The 26,368-nt window shown below is 32.5% G+C and overlaps 4 protein-coding genes across 4 annotated transcripts; 2 read left to right on the top strand and 2 right to left on the bottom strand.

The window, feature by feature from the left end:
• Positions 1 to 3,210: 3,210 nt before the first annotated feature.
• On the bottom strand, positions 3,211 to 5,430 carry OCT59_013467 (uncharacterized protein; the record flags this gene model as incomplete). The annotated part of the gene is made up of 3 exons (XM_025333178.2): positions 3,211 to 5,152; positions 5,224 to 5,316; positions 5,382 to 5,430. The coding sequence occupies 3 exons, from the start codon at positions 5,428 to 5,430 to the stop codon at positions 3,318 to 3,320; spliced, it is 1,977 nt and encodes a 658-aa protein (XP_025174844.2). The 3' UTR covers positions 3,211 to 3,317.
• A 6,375-nt stretch (positions 5,431 to 11,805) lies between these two features.
• On the top strand, positions 11,806 to 12,339 carry OCT59_013468 (uncharacterized protein; the record flags this gene model as incomplete). Its single annotated transcript, XM_066141539.1, has 1 exon — positions 11,806 to 12,339. The coding sequence occupies one exon, from the start codon at positions 11,806 to 11,808 to the stop codon at positions 12,337 to 12,339; it is 534 nt and encodes a 177-aa protein (XP_066001669.1).
• A 100-nt stretch (positions 12,340 to 12,439) lies between these two features.
• On the top strand, positions 12,440 to 13,819 carry OCT59_013469 (uncharacterized protein; the record flags this gene model as incomplete). The annotated part of the gene is made up of 1 exon (XM_066141540.1): positions 12,440 to 13,819. One exon carries the CDS (start codon positions 12,440 to 12,442, stop codon positions 13,817 to 13,819), a length of 1,380 nt encoding a protein of 459 aa, XP_066001670.1.
• A 6,975-nt stretch (positions 13,820 to 20,794) lies between these two features.
• On the bottom strand, positions 20,795 to 22,616 carry OCT59_013470 (uncharacterized protein). The gene is made up of 4 exons (XM_025318988.2): positions 21,918 to 22,616; positions 21,794 to 21,835; positions 21,678 to 21,729; positions 20,795 to 21,594 (listed from the first exon to the last, which is right to left on the bottom strand). Exons 1-4 carry the CDS (start codon positions 22,602 to 22,604, stop codon positions 21,080 to 21,082), a joined length of 1,296 nt encoding a protein of 431 aa, XP_025174846.1. The 5' UTR covers positions 22,605 to 22,616; the 3' UTR covers positions 20,795 to 21,079.
• Between the last annotated feature and the right edge of the window lie 3,752 nt (positions 22,617 to 26,368).

Consider the following 26,368-nt stretch of genomic DNA (forward strand, 5'->3'; position numbering starts at 1 on the left):
TCAAAATTCATAAAATCAAATATTTAAACATTAATTTTTATGTCGGTAAAGCAGATAAAATAGTGAAATTAATTATATGTGCTTATAAATTAAAAAATACTGTCAGAGTTAATGTTCAAGAAAGAAAAAATATTATAAATCGATTTATGCTTATCTTGTGGATTGGTAATATAAGGTTCCGGGCAATACAGAATTTGTATGAAAGGAAGACGTAAAGAAAGGGCCTAAAAGAAAAAGACCTAGAAGACCTAGAAGACCTAGAAGACCTAGACAGAGATATGATAAACCTAAAAAAGATGACGAAAAAAAATAAAATGAAACACCACACACACAAACCCACTCCCAACCCACACTCCCAACCCACACTCCCACACCCACTCGCACTCCCAACCCACACTACCCGCATACCTAAAGAGTGACGTAAAGAAAAAGGGCCTTAAAGGAGATCTAATAACGAGAAGACCTAGACAGAGATAAGATAAACCTAAAAAAGATGACGAAAAAAAATAAAATGAAACACCACACACACAAACCCACTCCCAACCCACACTCCCAACCCACACTCCCACACACACACTCCCACACCCACACTCCCACACCCGCACTCCCAACCCACACTCCCACACCCACTCGCACTCCCAATCCACACTCCCACACCCACACTTTCACACCCACACTCCCAACCCACACTCCCACACCCACTCGCACTCCCAACCCACACTCACCTGCACTCCCAACCCACACTACCCGCATACCTAAAGAGAGACGTAAAGAAAAAGGGCCTTAAAGGAGATCTAATAACGAGAAGACCTAGACAGAGATAAGATAAACCTAAAAAAGATGACGAAAAAAAATAAAATGAAACACCACACACACAAACCCACTCCCAACCCACACTCCCACACCCACTTGCACTCCCAACCCACACTCCCACACCCACTTGCACTCCCACACCCGCACTCCCAACCCACACTCCCACACCCACTTGCACTCCCAACCCACACTCCCACACCCACACTCCCAACTCACACTCCCACCCACACCCGCACTCCCAATCCACACTCTCACACCCACACTCCCAACCCACACTCCCACACCCACTCGCACTCCCAACCCACACTCACCTGCACTCTCAACCCACACTACCCGCACACCTAAAGAGAGACGTAAAGAAAAAGGGCCTTAAAGGAGATCTAATAACGAGAAGACCTAGACAGAGATAAGATAAACCTAAAAAAGATGACGAAAAAAAATAAAATGAAAAACCACATACACAACCCACACTCCCAAACCACACTACCCACATACCTAAAGAAAGACGTAAAGAAAACCACACTAAAGTGTGTGAGTGAAGCGTATGAGTGAGGTATCTTATATATAAACAAAATAAAGTTAAAAATAATAAAAATAAAATAATTTTTAATTTAAAAAAGAAACTTTTTGAAAATATCCTCCGCGTAGTTTTTGAAACGCCAAAAAGGATAAGAAAATCACGAAGATGAGTTACTATGTGAAAAAAAAAGTTTTCATTTGAGCTTTTTTCTTGAAAAAAAAAGAAACATTATTTTTTTTTTATGGGTTACTATGCTAAGGGGAAGAAAAGGATATTTTTTAAAAAAATTTTTTGATGGAGAGGTATTTGTATAAAAAAAATTGGCATACAAAAATTTTTTTTTCTCACGGAGTTTTGCGAGTTTGAGTAAAATCGCGTCATGATGTAAGAGATGACTCATGATTATTGATCATGTGATCATGTGATGAAAAAATAAGCTGGATCATGCATAAAATTTCGAAGGTCCGCAAAATAGTATTTGCAAGTGAATTCAAAACATATATTAATAAAGCATTCCCATATCGGATTTTATTTTTTAAAAGTGTGTTCTGCATGTGTCAATAATATGACATATTATAGTACTTTTTGCCAAACATCACGGAAATAATTTGCTATAACGGTTAGATTATCCCGAGGATACTGCGCTGTTTCTTCGGCGCAATATTGACGAACCTACTGGACAGCTCATCAGAAAAAAATAATATTTTTCAGGATAAATAAATATGTATGCATTAATAAATTTATAATTAAATTCGCATATGTTTTATATAACTCGTGTGCATAAACTAATTGAAAAATGCTTTTTAATTTGTAAAATTACTATATAACAAATTATGCAATATAATTTATAATGATACTATAAAGAAATGATCCCGCTACAATAGATTAAAGTGCGTCTTAGGCGACAGTTCCTGCAAAGTAATATCATTTTTGTGTTCTTGTGTTGATTGCACGAGACCTGATCGGTAGATCGCTTCTCCAGGACGCTAGATGGGACCACACGATCGTCTCTGCGCAATTGCCACCGTTCTTGATTTTCTATCAAATTCATGTTCCTGTCTCGGGAAAAAGACGATTGTATCTCATGATGAACTCCTGTCCCTATCAGTGTTGTCCCGAACGAGATCTTCAAGGTTTTTTGTCGTTTTTTGTTGTCGGTATGTCGTCTTCTACTTCGTCTGCCTCTAAAATCAATATCCACTTCGTGAGAATTATTTGCCGGTTGTTTCTGGAGTATCAAATAATCTTTAATGCGGCATTTGCTTAAAGAAAACACGACAATATTTGAACATACTTGTAAGGTTTTTGTATGTCCTTGACAATTTTTTTTTTAAAAAAAAAAAATTTATGATGCATAAATTATTTTAGTTGCACATAAAATTTCGTCTATTACACATCATTACGTCCAAATAATTCCGAATATTTACCGATAAAGTATTTGAAAGAATACATAAAATATTAACAAAAATTTATCTCACATTCTTTTTTTAAAAATTTCTATTTATTTTATTGAGGAAAAAAAAAAACTTTCACATATAATTATGTAAGAAACTTTATGAAATATATATGTAAATGTGATTTACGATGACGCTAGCGCAACATTTAAACAAAATGAGCTAGTTAATAGCCATTTCCAGTAATATCGTCACTTCGTAGAATCTCTGGCTACATTCGTACAAAAAAAATAACGTGTCTGTAATGGTATAAGATGAATCGCATGCTTGACTCTTTGAGCCGATGTTTTACACCTACAGTTTCTCACTAGAGGCAAGCACAGAAACAAACAGCGATGGACTTCTAGTGACACAATATTTTTTTGTCCAATCATCGTGACATCATTCAAAGTAAGTATTCTGTCAAAATTAAGAGCAGTAAATGAAAAACACCAGACAGGTAAAACTCACTTTAATTATTTCCAAATACGATGTCTTACATGTTTGCGAGTAGGTGATGATTATACATGTCAATATCATGAATAATAAACTCATCTTACTACTAATGAAAGTTCCAAAGGATGGAAAGCCTTAAGAACCACGTTAATTGGTGAGCCCACACCATAATCCATCCCTCTTATTATTATTGACCCATGACTTAATGCTACGACATTCCCATCAATATCGAACCATGCACATCCTGAATCTCCTTTATTCATGAATGTGCCTTTTTTAGCCTTTACCAATATTTGTCTGTCAAGCCATATATCTTTGTTTTTGTCACCCTCCATTAAAACATCATGGAAAATTCCAACTTGGCGTCTCATCATGTTTCCAGTATTAACTGAGACAGGAATTTCTTTAATCACTCCTTCGGTTAATCCAGTTGTACGTCCAACCTTAAATATACGTCTAGATGCACTGTCTTCAATATTCTCCTTTAAACCAGAAAGACGTATATTAGGGATATTACAAACGTTGAACGAACTATTTCTAATAGCAAGTTTACTTGGGTTCAATCCTCGCTTGTCGGGTAGTACGAGGGCAATGGCGGCATCAACACCATACTTATATTGACCAAATTTATAATTACCACGTACGCCCTTTTCAATTAGAGCAAATCTAGTATCTTTTTGTTGCGCAGATTCGAATTTTTTTTTATTTTCTATACATGTCTGATAGCTTGAATCCAGAAATTCAAGTTTTTTAGACAATTTGTTCTTGAAAAATTCATAATCTGTGTTTAAAATTTCATTCCATTCCTTTTTCGTTTTGTTGAATTCACATTCGAGTCTATGCAGTTTAAGCATTATTTGTAATGCCTCTAATTTTTCTAGTTCTACTTGTAACTCCTTTTTTTTTTCGTTTTTTAACTTATTTTCTGTTCTAAACATCAATAATTTGTTGAGAGCTTCAAGCATTCTCAATAAATCCTGATGTTTTACATTATTTCCATCTTCCTCAACTATAACTTCTTTCAAGACTGAGATTACTGATTCTAATCTTTTTAACTCTTCCATATCTTCTGTCGAGGCTGAGTGACCATGCTCTTCATTCATTACATTCTTCGGGTTGAACGATTCAATCATAGTAAGTTTTTTCTCAGAATCGTTTAATAGTTTATCTTCAAAGATCAATTCCTCTAATGTTTCTAATGATGATGCCAGATCATCCAAAGAACGACCAATGTAGTCAAAGTCAGATGGTTGGTGTATATATTCAGAATTGTGTCCTGAAACAACATGTTCGTTTGTCATCAAATATATTTGCTGGTTGGAGTCTTTAACGAAAAGCCCTAAAGTTCCTACTCTACTGTTTACGCCAATACTAGATCCAGGTGATACCCTTTTCTTATATTCACAACAATCGATTTCCCCTCGTTCAACAATGGTTTGTTCATAAAAACCTTCACATACATCTGTAATAAAACCGCCAATATTTTCAGGAAAAAGAGTGTTATTATGAGGTAATATATTCTTACGTATTACATAAAATACAATAGCAGGTACATTCTCGTAAAGTTCATTTCTAATTTTCCAATATAAACTAATAGCAATAAGGTTATGGTGTTTTGAACGAAAGTCATCCCCAAGTTCGGTATCTAATATATTGTTAAATTTTTCTATATCTTTAGAGGAGAGTGCTTCCTGTGGTGGATCGTTTAGAGGTGAGTTTTCCGTAAAAGTTCCCCACTCAATATATCTTATCATAAATTTTCCCAAATTTTGCAACTTTATTTCTGGCATTCTGTTCACTACAATGTACAAGTTTTGTTTAACATATGGTGGTTCTTCACTGCCAAAAAACATATCCAATACATTCGGATCATTTAAAATTTTGTGAATTTCACACGCGTTTTCTTTAGTTATGTAAGGAACGTTATTACCTTGTAATAGAATAGTCATAATATTAATAATAAAAATTAATGTTACAAATAATTACCAATGTTTATATTACCATTCTTATTTTCAACGTATTCTCTTTCTTCCATATCCTTTGAGGTTTTATCAAAATCAGCTGAGGAATTAAGACTGTTGCTTCGTACTTCAACTATATTGTCAGTAATAGTTAGAATAAATACAAAATTAGATCTTTTGTCACACAAGATCACAAACCTGTCATATTGACGCTTCTAGTATCAATCTTGGCAACGGTAATAGACATGATACGAAATAATAAATGTAAAAATATTTTTTTGCAGAAAGAAGAAACAAAAGAAACAGTTTATGAGAAATTTTTTCATTGATAAATCATAAACTTTTTGTATTGATTATATTTTGACTACTGCAGATCAAATGTATAATGATGTAGGTTCGTGTCATTGCTATGATTTTAATGATTTTAATTTTATTTTCCGCATGTATCACAGGCTATGTCTATTTCTTGCGTGTATTAATTTCTTGGCAAAAGTGATTAACGTAACAATTTGTCACTTGCACAAGGCAATAAATTTGTAATAACATCAAAGAGCCCTTACTCTGGTCCTGATTTGGAGTTACAACGCTTTGACATGACCCAGTATCAAAACTTTTATTGAGACTGATATGTATTAATTCACGTGTTAACGATATTACTGCATATTAGTCATATGTCCTATTTGTCTCTCTCGCATTTTCCATTAGTTACTCTTTTATTTATTACTACTAATTTTACTGATTGTATTTAATGAAACAAATAAAAGTAATTTTTTATCCCGAATGCAATGGTTTTATTTATGTATAATAGCTATTTTAACGAAAGATATCACCATTTTTGTTATTATTAGATGAAAGCGTTTCATATTAATGCAAATACCAGAATTCGATTATGAAAATAATAGGTATTGATGTAAAAAATAGAATCCCAGATCAGTAACTGCGACTAATTTTTTTGTAACTATACTTGATTACTCATTCTTGACCACATACGCTCGTTTTTCAGCTTCAAATAATCTTTACATTTTTCAAGAAGTAGTTGACATTCTCCCTTTGAATTTTTCTATCTTAATGTATTTTGAGATATATATATACTTTTTGTGTAAAATCACGTGTCTCTGATCGTTTCCCGAGGAAATTATTTTTCAGAAAATAGTTTTGCCGTTGGTCCCATCTTGTCATATTCTTTATATCCGTATTCTTCTCCGCAATCGTCTAAAATAATATTTTAATATACTAGTAAATACACTAAACAAAATTTAGAAGTGATAATTCTGATTGCTTATTTACAAGAATTGTTCACGGGTTTATTCCTACTAAAGAAGCGATGAACATTTCACAATAGACAGCTTGTAGTCAACTTGTGCTTGATACTGGGGTAAATAACAAGTGTTCAGAGTGTCACGTGGACGGAGTGACGTAATCATATTGATTCTTATTCTGACGGCAAATTTATTTTTTCATTTGTCTCAACAATAGTAATGTGGATTAACTTTCTGTATTACATAAATCAAATACATAAATAAATTGCATGTCCTAGTTTGTGGAAAAAAATTTTGAATTGATGGAATAAAAGTACTGGCACACTCACTACCGAAATGAACAAATGTTCTCGGTTAAAAGTGTACTTCTTTGATATGTATCTTGATCGAATGGCAACGTAAAAAAGTATACTTATACAGTAAATCGTCTTGTTGGATCATTTGAGTCGACCAGTCCTCATGATCACAACCGAATACTACAAAACAACATTACAATAATGAGCAAATGCATGATAATTTTTTAGCTACGCTTAATTTTCATTTAACTGGTCTATGTTGCATCTTACCATTAGCATAAATTTTCTATTACTTGACAAGTTGATTACCGACAGTATTACTTTACTTCCAACAAATCATCCCGGAAAGAATACCACTCAGAATTCTTATAGACGAAAGTAGTCAAGGTAGCAATTTAGCAATAGAATTTGGGTGAAACCAAGTTCCACTAGAATTATTGTTTCTACATACGAGGTCCATTCCCTTTTGATGCCAATATTCTACTATGCCTATTTCTTGACTATATTTCAAGGAGTTGTAACTGTGACTGGAATGTAAAAATAGCCAACTGCGAGATTGTAATCCTAGATTCCATCTAGAACTGGAGGAACTAATAACTACATTCCTAGGAGAATGGAGAGCAAAAAAACAAAAAATGGTTGTCATCGATAACATTTATCCACGAACTCAGAGTGAATATGTAACAATTATTTTACTTATTTTTTGTACTAAATATATGACAACCGTAATCATAAGACTTTCGGTCTTATTTAACTAGAGGTTTTAGAAGATACTCTCATAATGGGTCACGATTGAATTATTCATCACCGACGTAGTGAATTGTTCGGAAATTATTAGTTGTCATATTGACAAAGCCACTAGCTATCACAATGTATATTGAGGAGATAGCCATAATTTTTACATTATATAACATTCTGTGAAAAAATAAATTTGATCAGTTACGAAGAAAATAACTCATATGAGAATCACGTAATAGTACAAACCTGTACAAAGCCTGAGCTGCCAGCAATAGTACAAGAATTTCAACCGAACCGCAATTGCATATATATATTTTTTGGTGAATTCGCAGGATTGTTCCAGTGGACCGAATAATCCAACTCTTATGTCACTAAAGGCAAAACAGTTCCCCGAGGGAACGATCAACTAACTGAAGTCATCAATGGCAAAACAGTTCCCTAAGGGAACGATCAACTAATTAACGTGATCGAAGGCAAAACATTTCCCTCAGAACAATACCTTTACCAATTCCGCTTATTTCCCACAATAATAACAGATAATATTTTTTGTTACATAAGTTTCTGCCGGTATTTTTTCTCGTCAAAATGGAAGTCAAAATATATTCGAAACACACTTTGTTGTTTCTGTCCACAATATTTCCCATCATCGGTGTTTTAAAAGAATCTTTTTATGATTATCGTTAACTAGGATCCATGTTGTAACTTCTCGATGATATGAAAATGTAAAAGTAACATGTACAGACCGATAACGTAATTTTTTATTTATTAGTATAGTATATAATGGAAATAGAAACTTAGAAAGCGTTTGTTCTTTACCTACCCAATCACATTACTGATCTGCTTAGTTAATAGCGAAAAAGTGTTCATGAAATTCTTGATCACGATGGAATGATACATTGTGTAGATTATGTCCCTTATATATTATACTGTCTACCGTATATTTTTACTCATGAAATGACACCGAATGAATATCTCACCAGGGATAATATAATAGTACCAAGAGTTAAAAGAAGAATTGCAATTAATTATGCAGAAATAATTTATTCGGATATTACAAGTGATAGTATTTTTGATAATAAGGCCTCATTATAAGCGAAACATTATTATTGTACAAAATAGATTAGGAAAGGGGTACTAATCACCACAAAGGGAAATTAGGTTATACTTTTTCTAGGTAAATTCCCATTATTAAAGAATTCTATCATTTCCAATGTAAATATTGGCATATACTGAGAAGATATGCTAATGTCGTAGATATCTAAAATTTAATGTCATTGCTTCGTAAAATCTCTGGTTACATTTGTGCTGTATCTAGAATAATAAAAATGAATCTCATGTCTGAAGGTGTCCACTAGAAGAAGTATGATTATAAACAGCGCAACAGCACAATCGTATTGCTTATTTTAATTATTTCCGCATACAGCTCATATGTTTGCGAAGCTCTGATATTATGTTCTATAACATCAGTTATGCCATACAACCCCTAAGAATTACATGGAGAATGGGAGCAATTAATAATTCGACCACAGATACACAGTATCCCTTGGATATTAATAACAAGTATTCGAATACAAGAAAATGGCCACATGATATAATTTTTTAGTAATCGATAAGGATTCAGAAAAATATCTTCTCGTTGTTTAATAGCGTAGTATGATACTTGGGAGCAAAAAGAAATAATTCATTGCGAAACAAAAAATAAATATGTGTAGAAGCATGTTATCATGGAACTCTTTACGAGTGACATTTAGAAGGTGGAAATGTAACAAAGATATTGCATACAAAACATGGTGTCAAGCTTGTGGTCTTATTTAGACATGGAAAGACTGGAAAGTGGAGATAAAGTTGTGATTATTGATCATTGTATGATATCACGTGAGGATGCTGTGCACAAACCAATCATGTGTTACTGCGCCTACTCAAAGCATAATTTCAATGTGAAGAGAAAAGTTGTTTGCATCTGCTATGCAGCAAAGTGGAAGAATACATCAACAGTATATGCTATCAAAAAGGTTTAACTTCCGTATCTAGTAATTTCGTATACTTTTTTTTAAAGCGTAATATATCTCCTCCTCTGATTCCCAAAGAACATAGTTCTGTTAGCTCTTTTCTGACCCCACGGTATATGAAGGTGTACCTAAATAGAAAGAAAATGCACTAAATGCAGATTGCTTGCAAATGGTAATTTTGATAATAAAGAGTTATCTTAAAGTATTACCTTGTTTTATACGCTCTTCTATAATTTTATTAATTATATGATGAAGCTCGTGAAACTCGTAAGAAAAGGTAAATTCAGGCTTTTTAACAAAAATGTGGAAATGTTTTTTATTGGAAGACGGGCTGAAGATATATTTAATGGTTTGTATTGGGTTTAGTATTTCTTTCCATGTAAGTCACCCTCAACATAGGTGTCAATATCGGGATAGTTTTCGAGGTTCCGCAATTTTGCTTCTTCATCAAACGGAAGGTATATTTTTCATAACACTATATCATTAGGGTCGGTGTAATGAAAAACACTCTTCTTTTCTTTCCTAATCCAATGCTTAAAATGAAAAATTGTTTCTTCAGACTCTGCTCTATTGTGAATGAATACGGGAAACTATTGCGAATCTCCTTGGAGGAAGCACCAGAGCACATATTCTGACATAGTTGCAAAACTTATATTTCCAGGTGGAAACACCTACGGGTATTGTGTTTTCAGATTGAGAAGAAAAAACGATAACAAGAATATATGAATATATCTGCATGAAAATATAACCGGTATTAGACAATCGTAGGTAATATGATTAGCTAACTTTACGTATAATGACGCAATAAATGACTATTTTTTTTGGAAGTAGAACAAACCAACAGAGTTATTTCCTAGTTACATATAAAATATGCTGATATATTGTTTCTCGATTGTAAATCTTGCAAGAGCATTATGCCATCAAATGATAATTATATATTTTTATGCTGTATTGTGAAAAACAGCAATCGTTTAGAAAAAACATGGGACTCGAAACTAGTTAATTAAAACATCACGTATATATCAGGAACAAAGTCCCAACAAATAACTGTTTTCCGTACTCAGAAGTCCAAAAAGGAGAAAACAGCGGCCATTATAAATGCCAACATACGTTTCTCATCGTAATTTCTTCTATTTATTAACTCTACTCCATGTGAAAGGAATGTTTACAAGATCATTAAAACAAAGGAAATAATCGCACATGAAATCGATTAGAACTTCTCTGAAGCTTGTAATGTAAAATAATGGTTATTTCTTGTTACCCTTAAAAATAACTAGCTTCTATGGAAAGAATATGGCGCATTGTCCTAGCCTGACGTTGGACTTTTTGTTGTTCAATAACAATTACCTTCTCTCGAAACAAACTATATCAAACATGTAAGTCGTATCCAAGTAACATATGTATACCAATAAAGAAATCAACAAGTAGCCTATTATTCTTCATCTATTTAATCGTAAATAGTACTACGATTCTTACAAAATATCACGAGACAGAAGCTATCAATAATATAAGGAAGGATTCTCTGATACCAAATCATGCCCGAAGAGCCTTTAGTATACTTGTCTGCAGAAATATTCATCTGGATTAGTTTGCGTATTATTGGTTTCTTAAGGATAGTGACATCTAAAATATTTTTTCATGGAGGGATAGAACTCGTGAGAACAAGTAGTAGACAAATACTATGCTCATATCGGTTCCTCACGGCGTTGCTTCCGAAACAATAACTGCTCATTTGTGTCCAGGGATTTTATTTATTGTTCCGGCGGATAATACAATACAGGTAAAAGGTATATCCACGGTATGGAATAATCATCACAAAAAAAATATAGATTAGCTGTCATCATGTAGTACAATGTTTGAGAAAGCCATAACTACGAGACAGTGTCCCTCTGGTCACGGTTAGCTTATTTATCGGACCGACAGAAAAAACAAAGAATGCATCGAATATACATACACATGAATGACATGATAAAATGGTTTACATACAATTTTGTACACGTGTTTGTATTCCAGTGGCCATTTTGTTCACTCACATAATTGATTATATAAAAATAAGAAAACTCTTTCTGACGATCGTTAAATACCAAAAATTCACAGAAGAAATTTTCACCATAAAAATACATTTCTCTATAGACAAGTGTCATTTTTTCTACAAATTTTGGTCTCTACGCACTCCTCGGAACATTATCATATGAGTTTTGCTATAGGAAAAAAATTTTCAAATAAATTCCTTAAAAATTTGGAAAAAAACTATCGTTCTATTTCTAACGACGAGGATATATATCTCACCTACTCGTCTTCCAACAAAAACAAATTCAATATGACCTCTAGTCAACCTGCAGCGCCTTCTCAAACTGCTAACAACACTTCAACAGACACAACTATGGAAGAAGCAACGACTTCTTCTCCTACTCATGCTCTTTCGCACAGCGAAATTGAACTTACATCACGTGACTCACATGAACAAGATGTTCACACACAAACACCAATCACTGACAAATTGACTAATATGGATGTAGATCCCATAGATACTAACACGGATAAAGGAAAATCACCGGAAACACAATCAGCCACACAAACAAACACCCCTAATCCGTTACATATTACGGTGCTAACAGATATATTTACACATACACCACAAGTTTCAAACAAAGTTCACAAAGGATTTATTCCTAGAGATAGTTTTCAGTCAAAACTTTCTAACAACGATATTATCAATCTAATCAAAACGTCATTCATTAAAGATAGCAATGCTTTTAGATTTGACGTCAATACAACGTCCACTTATAGATACTTTACCATCCATTTCAGAACACGTGACTCGCTCGACCAATACATAGCAAATAGTCCCTGACAACCTCAAAAACATAAAAATTTACGAACTCACCAATGAGGCTATTAATACGTTAATAGAACAAAAATTCTCCAACCTAGACCAGGCTGTTATAAAAATTATGGATATACCATATAATTATGATACCTCCATGCTTATTAAGCATCTCGCTGCAAAAACAGGCAGCAATATCATAGAACACAAAGAAATTAAAAAACCTCCAAGAAAAATTCCTAACCGCAATAACCGCGGTCGTCCTATTTTCATAAAACCAGCTTATAAGCAACTTATTGTCCAATTTGACAAACAAGCAGCATATGATTATTTCATGAAAGAAAACTATTGGAGCCTCGAAATAGAAAATTTCGTAGTAAGGATCTTACCTGGTAACACTGAAGACCCTGAATATAAAATACGCACCAGTAATTATTTTAAGATCACCGGACTTCCCCTTAACACCACAGCCAAGGACATTGAACCTCTTATCAAACACGTCTACGGACGAACTTGTACATTTACACAAACTACCAAATATTCAACCATGAAAAATGCTTATATTTACGTCTCACCTAACAATTATCCAGTGGACGCGTCCAATGGAGCCTCCTCACTTTTCGAAGGATACAACCTCCACGTTCTACCAGGACACCTTTCACTAAAAACATGTAATATTTGTGGTTCACCACTTCACGAGACAAATATCTGTGACGACAAAAACTTCGATACAGATCATAATAATCGGAAAATCTTCAAAAAACGATTTATTAAACGTAACGAGGAAAAAATTACAATCAACGATAACCACAGAACCAGGTTTAATCACGTCATCACTTTAAACGCAAACAAAAGATCTCCCTCAATGTCACACGACCCGAAAACCAACCATACACCACCGCATAACTACAATAACAAGAAATACCAACAAGCAGACAATCCCCAAAGGTCAGACACCAATCGTTATGAACAACGAATTACACAATTGGAACGCCAAGTTGAATCCCTCTTAAATAGTGTTAAAACACTCCAAGAAGGAAAATCTAAAGTCGATAATACTATCGCCGATATCCATCACAATCATAATTTAATGAGTTCTTCACTCAATGACATCACAATCAGACTTGACAAATACGACACAATCCTACAACAGCTCACGACTAATATTAATCTACTTAGTCAAGAAAAGATTACACAACATAGAGAACGTAACGCCAAACCACCAAAACGACCGTCACCGTACGAGCAAACTTCGTATAAGGCAACTAAAAATAGATATAACCTAAGAGGCAATAAACAGGGAAACATATCAGCGGAAGACAGCGAACAACACCATTTGGCAACTGATGACGATACCGATGCCCCTGACGACGCCGCGATGTCAGACGGTGCCGTCTTCGAAGGAATCATTGACGAAGTGTCAAATGCTTCATCATCTGAGCCTAAATTTTCAGTTAAATCCTACAATCCCCTCAACCTCCTCCCGCAGTTTAATGCGACACGTTAATATACGTGTTTACCATTAAATCAAATATATCCCCCTTTTATTTTGGACATACTTTTTGGATTTTCCCATTTTGATTTTAACGGTTTATTATTCTTTTTTATACACATTGATTCTTTTTACATACTTTTTTTTTATGGAATACACCAATTTACAACCCCCGGCTGACCTCGAAAATCAGCCTTCAGAACCAGTTCTACAATATTCTTATAACAAATATAATAAAAACACAAAAACACAAAAAAATCATAAAAATCCCCAAAACCACAAAAATAATAATCAATACCTCCATACCCCAGATAATAATGATATACCAACAATGAGTTCACGAAACTATATTCGCGAACCTCGTAATGATGAAGACGAAAATATGTTAAACCACATTGAACACCATTTATTTGATGACCAGGATACAAGAGGGTCAACGTCGTCTACCTCTCAAACACACGACGCCCCCATATCAACATCTTCTCAATTGCGAACACAATTTATTGATTACTATAAATTTGGTACAATCAATATCCAAGGAGGATTCAATAATAAATTGAATGATATTCTCCACTTTTTTACACTTCATAATTATGATATTTTAATTTTAACCGAAACAGGTCTCCATCAACATATTAAAATAGATAGAGATCATAATAAAACAACATACTCCACGTTTCCACTCCCAACACTGAATGATGATAATACTATTCATAATATTCATCTTTATACAGATGACAAAGGCAACACCAAAGGCAGTGGCGTCTCAATGATAATCACGGATCAATTACAAAAACACATTATCAGAACCAACACTTTTTATGGCCGTATTTTAACGGTCGATCTATGTTTTAAAGGCAACCATTATATTAAATTTATATGTTGTTATTTACCTGCTAATGCCGTTGATGACAAAGATTTAATTATCAAATGTTACAAAGAAATTGAAAACATTTTGATCAAGGCTAAACACGATCATTTTGAATGTATAGTTTTAGGCGACTTTAATATTAGTTTCGACAAATTTAAAAAAGCCAATCACTATCCTATTTGGAGACGTGAAATCAAAACAATTTTAAAAAATTTTGACCTTAAAGATTTACTTAAATCCTTTCACGATCACCCGAGCCCGACTCATACTACCAAGAGAAATGAAGGTCCAGATATACAGTCTCGTATAGATTATATTTTTACCTCACCTCATATCTTTCACCATAGCTTTTATGCTTACACTCACCATATTTCAGCAGATTTTTTTACTACAGACCACCAGGCTCTCAGTTGTTATTTGACGCAGGATTATTTTAAAAATAAATTCAATAGCTCTAGGAAAAGCCTAGAAAAATCACCTACGTACAAACCTAACACAGACCTGAAAATTCATTTTAAATACCATTTAATGACCACCGAATCTTGGTCTAATTATAAAGTTACCAATGGTATTATTTATCGACAACACATTAACAAATCAATTTTACCAAATACAACACCAGAACAACAAATAGAATTATATTGGTCAAATATCAAAGATATTATTATACAAACAAAAGAGAAATGTATCCCTTATTCCTCATATAAAAAATATACGAAACAGGAGCGACCGTTATCATTACGACAAAACAATAACAAGATACTTTTACTTCGTATGATTCTACGAAAATTTTCTAATATCAAACTTAATAGACTACAAGGTGATATGGATAAATGGAAAGATTATTGGAACACCTGGAACAATTCGCGTAAACAAATTTTTGTTATCGACGTCCATTTTAACGCCAAACGTACTATTTGGCTACCGTACACTTTGACGCCGGATAATATATCCGATGTCAAAAAAGATTTACAAAGTCTTCTACGTATATCTATTGTTTTGCACAAACAAGAAGAAGATTCATGGACTCTAAAAAATATTAACAAATACGTTAATGACAGGAATAATAATTTAATTCATAATCAAAAAAGAATGATTAACAGTATCCTTAATCGAAAACCTCAAAAGATAACATTAGATCGTTTACATTATTACGATCATGAAACTAATCAATTTCAATTTACTAACAATCCTCATATTATAGCAGAACAATCAAATTTACATTTTCAACGGTTAGGAAAAGACCTTAACGATATTAATAACGTCAAAGAATATATGACAATTCAAGACCTCCCGTTATATTGGAGATCAACTTACGAACCCATCAACAACCGTGATTGCAAACATATGACTTCGTTAGAGGACGAATTCTCAATTGAAGAATTATCCCAAGTCATCTCATCACTCCCAAACAACAAAGCCGCAGGCATTTCCGGCATCACATACGAAGACATTAAACATACACACCAAGACTTTAGAGAATATATTAATAAATTTTTCAATTATATCTTGCAGGTCCAAATTTACCCACGGGACTGGTTACATGCTTTCCTTTTCCCCATACCCAAACCTAAGGCTTGGGACTGCAAAATTGAAAATACTAGACCTATAGTCTTATTGGAAACATTTAGAAAATTATTCGTTAAAATTTTGACACAAAGAATTAATATCAAGCTTACAACGTATAACCTGATTAATGAAAATAATCGGGCCGGCCTAACGGGACAATCAACGTTACAACCGCTACAAGTTATTCAACACATAATTGAATCTGCTTACAAAGATAAGAAACCATTATGGATTGGTTTACAAGACCTCAGCAAGGCTTACGATAGAGTTAATAAATCTCTATTACGACTAGCATTACAACGCCTCCATTTTCCCGATACGATTACCACTCTTTTAATTTCTCTATTTAGTAATCGGAAAAATAATGTTATTTTACCCTTTGGCTTATCCGCCGATTTTGATGTACTTCAGGGTATTGACCAAGGAGAAGTCATCAGTCCGCTATTATGGATTATTTATTATGATCCCATGTTCACACACCTTTCACAGTTAACCAATAACCTTCATATTACCAGCGTCAACAAAATTACTAATATTTACCAACCTGACTCCGACCTTCAGATTAATTACTCAGCATCTGTGGTGGGTTATCTTGATGATACCAGCTGGTTTGCATCTTCCAAATCGCAGTTGGAATCCAATCTCCAAATTGCGAATTCTTTCTATGACATGGCAAATATTACCATTAATCATGACAAATACACCATCCTTACCAACATTCCTAAATTTTGTAACAAGGAATTACAATTTCAAGTCACCCCTGACAAATCAATAACGATTAAAACAGCGTCACGGGCCTCATCTAATCGAATTCTTGGTATTTATATTAATGCATTCAACTCACACACGCCGACGCTTAAAAAGATCAAAAAAATAATTAATCATTTCGCGTATACAATGCGCTTTAAAAAGATAACTCATGATCACCTCATTTATATTATTAACAAAGTATTATTACCTAAATTAGAATATATCAATCAATTTACTATTTTTACAAGGTCACAATGTGACCTTTTATTAGCCCCTGTTAAAAAACTTTTTAAACAACATTTAAAATTACCAATTTCTACACATAATAATATTATTCATAACAAATTATTTCCTTCTATTAATAGTTTTTTTTATAACCAATTTTATTCACATATATCAATTGTTAATGTTATTTTTAACACCCCTATGTTCTCCACTATTGGTTTACAAAAAATTTTGAATACACAATATGAATTTTGGATTCCCAATTTCCCGACGTCTAAGGACTTAGTCAACCCTATTTCGTCAAATTATCAATCCCTTTTGACTCGACAATTACGTTTATTCAACACGTTTCATATAACTTTTTTACCACACTGTAATACGTGTATCACTGGTGGTGGTAATTCTATAGTTTCATATTTTAATTCATTTAATTCTCTAGATTCTTTATCCACTAAAGACCTTCAAAGTTTACGGAAAAAACGTATAATGTTTATGGATCAATTAACATCCCTTGATGGCTATTTTCTAAGTACTTGGAAAGACGTTAAAAAACAAAACCCCAAGGCCAATTTCAAAGGTCCTACGCCCAAGTGGTTTCAAAATCTTGAAAAATTTAACATTTTGGTGAACGATAGTTCACGTCGCCTCTTACGAGATTTAATGGTTTCACCCCCAGCCAGATTTGATTCTATGTCTCCTTCTATACGAAAAGCATGTAAATATCGTCCCAAAAATGAATGGACTATTTCCTGGGACGCAGTACACCAGTGTGAACTGTATGGCAAGACGATTGAACAACAAAATGATTTATACGGTACCAGCCTCACTTATCGAACACATTACCTTCCAGAGGTTAACGCTGATACTAGAATCAACTTGACACCCAAAAAAGTAACCCCTATTCTACGACCTTGTACAGGTCACTGTGGTCATAGCGTACCTTTTAGTGGCGATTTACGCCCAAAATGTGTTATTGTTTCTTTAACATCACATTTAATTCTTTTTAATGTTCACGCAAAATCTTTTATACCTAATAGACCTTTTATAAAATTAGATAAATCTTTTATTTTCCCAACTACATCTTTACACACCCTTCGTACTCAAGCTTTTACATATAACAAACATAGATTAATTGTACCTAACGTTTTACCCCCAATGATTCCCATTCTATCCTCTTTGGACTCATACTTAGAGGAGAATCTTTTTTTATTTACTAATAATTCAATCAATTTAAATTTAAATATCTCTTCCTCCCTTTTTATTAAAAATATTTTTGTAGGAAATAGAGATTTAATTATTCAACTTTTAGAAATAGCTAAACAATTTTTACTTCGAAAAAAATTTATTTTTTACACTGATGGTTCTTTTTCCCCTATAGATGTTAATTCTTCTACTCAAACTCAAATGGGTTTTGCTTGGATCGAGATTACTGATGCAACTCCTGATTCTGGACCTCCTCCACCATCTTACAAAGGCGCTTTATCTTTTAATCCGTCTTCTACTAAAGCGGAAGTGTACGCGCTTTTAACAGCTATTATTGCTGTTCCCGATGAGAGTGAATTGGATATTTTCACAGACTCGTTGAACGTCATTCATACCTTCCATGCTGTTACAAACAAATTGACTTCCATCAGAAGAAAGCTGAAATGCAATAACCATTTAGCGTGGCGTTTGATTGACACGTTAATTATGAAAAAATCATTGATCGTCCACCTACACAAAGTCAAAGCTCACTCCAATGATTTTTGGAATGATATGGCCGATAGCTTAGCTAATGCTGCACGTCAACTTGCACCTTACGAGATTAATCCTGCAACTCTACCGGGTTCTTTAATGACCCCTATTTGGGCCTCTATTGCACCAATTGACCGCGACATTAGAAAATTCTGTCATAATCTTACAGATACTTACACTTTTAGTCAATTTTTGGGTAATTCTTCACTTTCACCCATTTTCGATAGATTTCCCTTGTTCTCAATACATTGGCCTCTAACTAGAGCGTGGTTACAATTTAATCCCACGTCCGATGTATGCAGTTCTACCAAATCATCACACAACGCTTTTAAAATTAAAGCACTTAATCATATTCTTCCTTGTGGTGACGTCCTTACCAAACATTATCCTGATCTTTATCCTGACAATCATATACCTTGCCCGGTTTGTAACAACCATCAAGATACTAATGAACATTTGGGAATTTGTTCGAAACTTTTACCTATAATCAACACTACCCTATCAGAACATAAAGTCATATTACAACATCTTCTTGAGAAGCATACTTCCTCTAATCCTATCCTTATTAAACAATCCATCGATCGATTTGATCTCCTATTACCGATCTCGGAGTCAAATTCTTTCACTCATCCAATATATTTAATTATACACCAACTTGTTTCACAAGACTTTTATAATTTAGTACGATCTTTCACCTTTAATGACAAACTTACCCGTTCAATCATATGGGAATTTTTAACCTCATTTCACGAACGAATCTACCAACAAATATGGCCTAAACATTGTTCTCTGTTGAAATTGTGGGAACTGCGTAATGGAATTACGCCCAAACGCAAACGCGATTTTCGTAAGAAAAAACCTTTGAAGTCACGTGATCATAAAACATCACGACCTACTACTCGCTCTAGAGTTGCCTCTACTTCTCATAACAGATCACAAAATCTTTCTCAACCCAGAGTTAGGACGAACTTTTTACCCCCGGATGGTATTTCTCGCCGATCACTTCATCCTTGGATTTCCTCGGCCCCGTCTACTCGCCCTTCTCACTTACCGCAAGTACCGATGTGGTTGATTTTGTGCACTTGTAATTTTTTACACTCTGGTGGATGGTTATCTTCTGTCCGGCACCCTAGTAGTTTTGAGTTAGATATAGATAATTTTTCTTCTTCATGTAATTTTAATTTTAATTTTTTTAGTTCTTCATTTGCATTTGATAGTCCGTTTTAGACTCCAGGTTATGCTTGATTGTTCTATAGAATAATGGGCAAGACGACCCCTTCAGGCTTCTCCTGAGAGGTTGGGCAAAACACTAGCTTAGAATTTATTGATCTTTTAGACCATGTTTATTCCTATTTAACGTTCGACCCCAGTCGAGTCTATATCTTAAAAATAAAAATAAAATAAAATAAAAAGATTATATAAAAATAATGAACACATTTTTTGGAATCAAAAAGAAACAGTTATATAATAATCTAGAAGAACTTTCTTTATTGTTATACAATTTTTGATAATAATAGCTAATAATAGCTCTGTTCAATTTCGGTCAGTTGCATTTTTCGGTCATATGCAAAATAATCCATTCTATTGGTGAAACACATTCAACCGAAAAAACCCAAAAATTTTATGGTCAAAAATTCTCGTATGTTATAGAAAAAATCAGGTGATTGATTATAGCTGATGAAATCATTATAATTATAATAATTTTATCAAAAAAATGTCATAAGAATAATAATAAACAATTTTTTCTCCTAGTAAATAAAACAGGAAACCAGTATACATATTAAATATTTATATGGTAAATCTAGAATGATAAAGAATTCATGTTTGTTCATATTAATGATTTCATTCATAAATAATAAATCTCAATAATAAATAAATAAATATTTTATTAAGTATAAGTAAATTTATAAGTAATTTTAGTAATTTTGCATAAATAATCTTAACTGATATTTTTAAGTTATCGATTAATCAATTTCCTTTATAAAATCATATGTGTTAATTAACCACTTTAATATCATACAAAATATGATGGCATATACAATTATTTTTTGTGAAATAGTCAAGTGGTACATTTATCTGTTTAATGAATTAATCATATTAAACCTACACATCGGCTTTCCAAGTTTTTAATTCGCTTCCTGTGATGAGAGTACATCCTGTGATTGGGATAAATCTTGTGATGAGGGTACAAGCATATCTGGTCTTGATAGTCGTCTTTTCCTATAAAAGTATATAAGAAATGAAGCCCCTATCAAAGCAAGCACGATTGATAAAATTATAATTCCTATGGTAAGATTTTTGGTTTGAGTACTTAGATTTTTGTTTAGATTTTTATATATATTTAGATCTGGATCAAACTCGGTAATCCATTTGTAATTAGATTTATCGTGCGTGTCTAAAATAAATACTTCATTTGATGTTGGTAATGGTAATTTAATATCATTTTTTCCGAAAGCCACGATCATATAATAACCGACCAAAGTAGCCGTATGGTAATAACGTGAAAGTGGTGAATTTGTGGAGACATACGCTTTTGACCATGTATAATCAGCTTGTGATGTATCTAATATCACAAGATCATCTTTTGCAGGACCACCTTCCTTAGTAAGGCCTCCATACACGATAATACGACCATCTTGAGCTATATAATTTAGAGAACAATTTAATATATCATATTTACCCATTTTATTAAATTCACAAAAATAAGATTAAAGATATAATTACTCAGAACAGCAGAATGGTATGCACGAGGTGTTGGCGGATTACCGATTGCATTCTGAAATATAAATGTATTTTATAAGAGAATGAACGATTAACTTAATTTAAAAGAAACACCTTACCATTGAAGTCCATGTATTATTATTTGTATTATACAAAAGTAGCTAATTTTTTTTTTTAAAAAAAAATGATCAGTAAATATATAGTTTAGACTATCAATTAATCAATTAAACGGTGTCGATTTACCTCTGACATTTCTGCAAATCCTTTGCCATCAGGTAAGCTACCACCTATATAAATAATATTACCGTTTGGTAATAATGTACCCGTATGATCAAACCTAGCAAAATCTATACTAATATTTTGCCACACTAGCGTCGATGTATCCAAAATATTCATAAATTTATTTGTAGTATCAGGTTTTGGTCTTATGCCACCAAATATATACATTGTTCCAGTTCTAACATCACAAACGGTTTGGGTCTGGCTGTGATAATTTAATGAAGGTGGATTGGCGGTCGTAAAGCTGTTCCATTGACGTAAACTTAACTTGTAAGTGTAGACTGTTGGATCTTCAAGATTGGGGTCATTGTATTCTCCAGGAAACAAAATTAGAGTATCATCTTGTCCACAATTTGAAAACGCGCTCCATGCATGTTCTGGAAGAATTTGCGCCTCGGAATTAAGATCCACCCAAGGTAATTTATCTCCTGTTCCGACTCCAAAGGGTTTCTCAACGTCTAAATAATAAAATTCTTTGGAACGAGTTGATCCTTCAAAACCAATCGGGTTTTTGGGAATGATACCACCTGTAATATATATTCTAGAATCTGCAAATACGGCGCTGTGGCCCCAAACTGTATTGGTAGGGGTGAAAGCCAAAGTGAACTCATTAAGATACAGGCAAATAACGATCAAGCAGAGGAAAAGCATTATTAATAATCATAAAGGAGTTGAAAATTACAATAAGAGGCTAATATTTAACGATGTACAAATTGTGTACCACTTAAAGGTACCTAATGGCTAATGGTACAGTGACATTTTCGATGCTACTTAAACTTAAAATGCCAAGACATTGTTTTACGTAAATGTGTACGACATACCAATTCCGCAATCTATGCTAATTATGATCGACAAGGCAAATAACGGCATGTCACATGTAAGTAAGGCATAATTATATCATCATTTGCAAAATAAATAAATAATAATAATAATGATGATTTTCTAGATTATCTCGTCATAATATATTCGACCAATCAGTTTTTGAATTTGCTAAAAACAATTTGCACTACAAATTACTGCGCCCTTGTGATACGCGTGTCCAGGTTCGGTAATAAAGTTTAAGTTTTGAACAAATACGACCAGTCAGAGACAGAAAATTTTCGAAAGCAATATTTTGAAAGAAATTGAAATTTTTTTTATGTATATCGAAAATAATCTAAATAATAAAAATACTTTGTGTTTCTTTAAAGCAGTATTAAGAGTTTGACAAAGTTTCTTATTCGGTTAGTATGTTCAATGTGATGTGTTGAATCTACTAATAATATTAAGTTACAATTCGAAGTTTCTTTAATAAAAAAGTGGTAGTACCATTATACCAAATCGGGTATGTCCAGTGATTAATAATACGTGCCGATACAAAAATTTTACCGGGCAAAGAATTAAAATTTTTCCGGAAAAGAAATCCGGTTCAAAAAATTTTACCGGAATTTAAAGTTATCTATTAGTTATAGTGAACTTTCGGAATGGAGATTCCGATAGGTTATAGTATATACTATACCGTCTTAAGCAAAGAGAAAAAAAGAATTTTCGGAATGGAGATTCCGATAGAAGTTATAGTTTATACTATACCGTCTTAAGCAAAGAGGAAAAAAAAGAATTTTCGAAATGGGGGAATTCCCGATATAGTCACACAATTTATTGTTTAGATGATTAGGCGTAGTAATTGTGTTCAAATTTGGTGTCACATTATGAGTAAATAACATTAGTATGTTTGTGGAATTTTATACTTTGTATGTATGATTTTTTATGGTATAGTGCAATATAAAATAATATGTATGATAGTATAGGTTTAAATTTTTTTATTACGTACAAATAAATTTTGATCAATTAAACGTTTTAAACGTTCTAATTTTTTTTATCAATTCGAGATTTATTTTTTTTTAAAAAAAAAAATTCTTTTATAAATATTTTATTATAAATAAATTTTACGTTAATCAAAATAATTACATCAATTAAAATATTAAAATAATTAATAAAATGGCTCAACCGGCTCTCACGTATATGAATTAGTTTGATTATGAAATTTTCAATCCGATATGTGGTTATTATTGTAGGACATGTATTTGTTGATATTTTGGATAAATGGTTTTGATACGAAATTTCGAAAATCATTTGAACGACAACAACTGTACGAAAAAAAATGAAAAATCCTGACAAGTCAAAATCCCGACAAATCATTATACCGACAAGTTGATTATCCTGACAATTTAGAACAAAATTATAAAATTATATCACATTTAAACTAAATATTACATATTGCAATCAATTATTTTATTAGAGCACACATCATTAGATATTGTCGATATAATGACTTATCAGGATTTGATTGTCGAGAACTCGAGATTTGTCGTGCAAGTGACTGTCGAGATTTTGATCGGCAAAGGTTTTTCAAGAATTATAAAGTACAACTTAAAAAATCAATTATTTTAAATTACCAGTAGCAATAAGACTAAATACTTTAATTTAATTATTGAAATAAAATTAGTAATTTGAAAAAAGTACCGATTCCGATATTTCAAAATTTTCCATTTCAAAGTGTTAAAAAACGAATATAAAAGAAAGAAAAAAAAAAATGTTTTTTTTTTAATTAAATAAATAAATATTGTAAAATATAATAATAAAAAAACTTCACTTTAAAACTTCAAGCAAATAGGACCGACCGACCGGAAATGAACAAGGGCTAGTGAGTCATGATTCTGGTTCACGTGAACATCTAAAATGAAAATTACGCCGATTACAGAATCATTTTTGTTCTTTTATCAAAAATAATTTTATTTCATGTTTTTGGATGGAGAAAAATTTTTTACTATCATGAATCAATTGAATCATGAATCATGATATAGGGGTTCTAATTAAAAATTGATCGTTCATTAATGAAAATAATAACCAAGGTACGTGATCGATAAAATGCATGATACGAAATTAAAATCTTATAAACCCTTTTTTTGATTATTTTTCGCCCATTTCCTTCTTAAAGAATTTATTTTATATTGTATAATGTTTTAAATCTGTTTGTATGATTGTTGAAACTATCAGTACACTCATAACTTTTAATATATCATCCATAAAAATATCAATAGGGAAAATCACGGGTAACAATTAGTAAACGTGGTACGAAATTAAAATATGTTATTAAAGTAATATAGATCATATTAATATAATATTCAAACGCAGATTTAAGTTAATTTTGATTGGGCTGATCAGTTTGTACAACGCAACCATTTTTATCCCAATTTTTTTTTTGGTTTTTTGGTCGAACGCCAAAAAAATAACCAACCAAAATTAGATAATTTCTGTTTACGTGACATTTAAGAAAAAAAATATATATCAATATAAGTCAATTTGCGATCGAAAATAAAAAATTTTTATTGGATAATTTTTGTACAACAAAATTCGACCGAAAAATGCAACCGACCGGAAATGAACAGGGCTACTATATCTTTTTCATGACCTCTCCTATTACATAATTTTGCGTGTGTTGACAAATCACCTTCAATAGGAATTAGCAGCTCGCAGGTTACCATTTACTACTCTTTTACTCTAATATTATATATAGTTTAAACTGTTCAAAGTAAATTGGTGTAGTGGTGCAGTGTCACGTAACGTTTTGATGATTAATTAATTACTACACCACCGCACCACCGCGTCTTAAAGACTTCCAAAGTATGATGGAAATATTCATCCAGATGAATGGATAATGCAAAATTAGAGAATGTTATTTCATTAGATGAACTTAATAATTTATTGAATTTAAAAAAATGAAAATTACTGTTAAGAATTTTATTCAATAAATATTAACTATATTGACTATTAATTTAATAATCCATTTATTAAAGAATCTAATTCTATGAATGAATTAGAAATTTTGACGATTTTTTATTGGGTTATTAAATGGTTAAAAATAATTCATGTATAGCTTTAAACTACATCAAATCCCCAATTCCTCATTCGTATTCAGTATAATTGACCTACATGCCATCCAGTAATTCTACCTCCAGTTGTAATAATTTCCAAACCGTATAATATGATGCGAATCTTGAAAATATAACGTTTAATCTTTTATCTCTGTGCCATTCAAAAAAAAAGCTCAATATGTCCTGGTGTCTCAAACACTTCAACAGAACCATCAGAAAAGTCGAACGTGATAGCTTTAATAAAGCTATCAACATAATCAGATTTGTTGAATTTGATCTTGAATTCAGTGCAATCTCTATTCATCTTGTTCATCACATCTTCAAGTGACGCCAAATCCGAATATCTAGCCAATCTGCTTATTTACTATGTTTTAATCGTTATAATAATTGTTGATGACAAATTCTGAATGCAACATAAAAAAAAAATAAAATCTACGGTGTTTAGTACTTAATTTTTAAACATAATAAAGAACAATACCGATATTCGGTATTCAATTATTA

The sequence above is a fragment of the Rhizophagus irregularis genome, chromosome 21 (assembly GCF_026210795.1).
Source record: "Rhizophagus irregularis chromosome 21, complete sequence".
Taxonomy (NCBI): Eukaryota; Fungi; Glomeromycota; class Glomeromycetes; order Glomerales; family Glomeraceae; genus Rhizophagus; species Rhizophagus irregularis.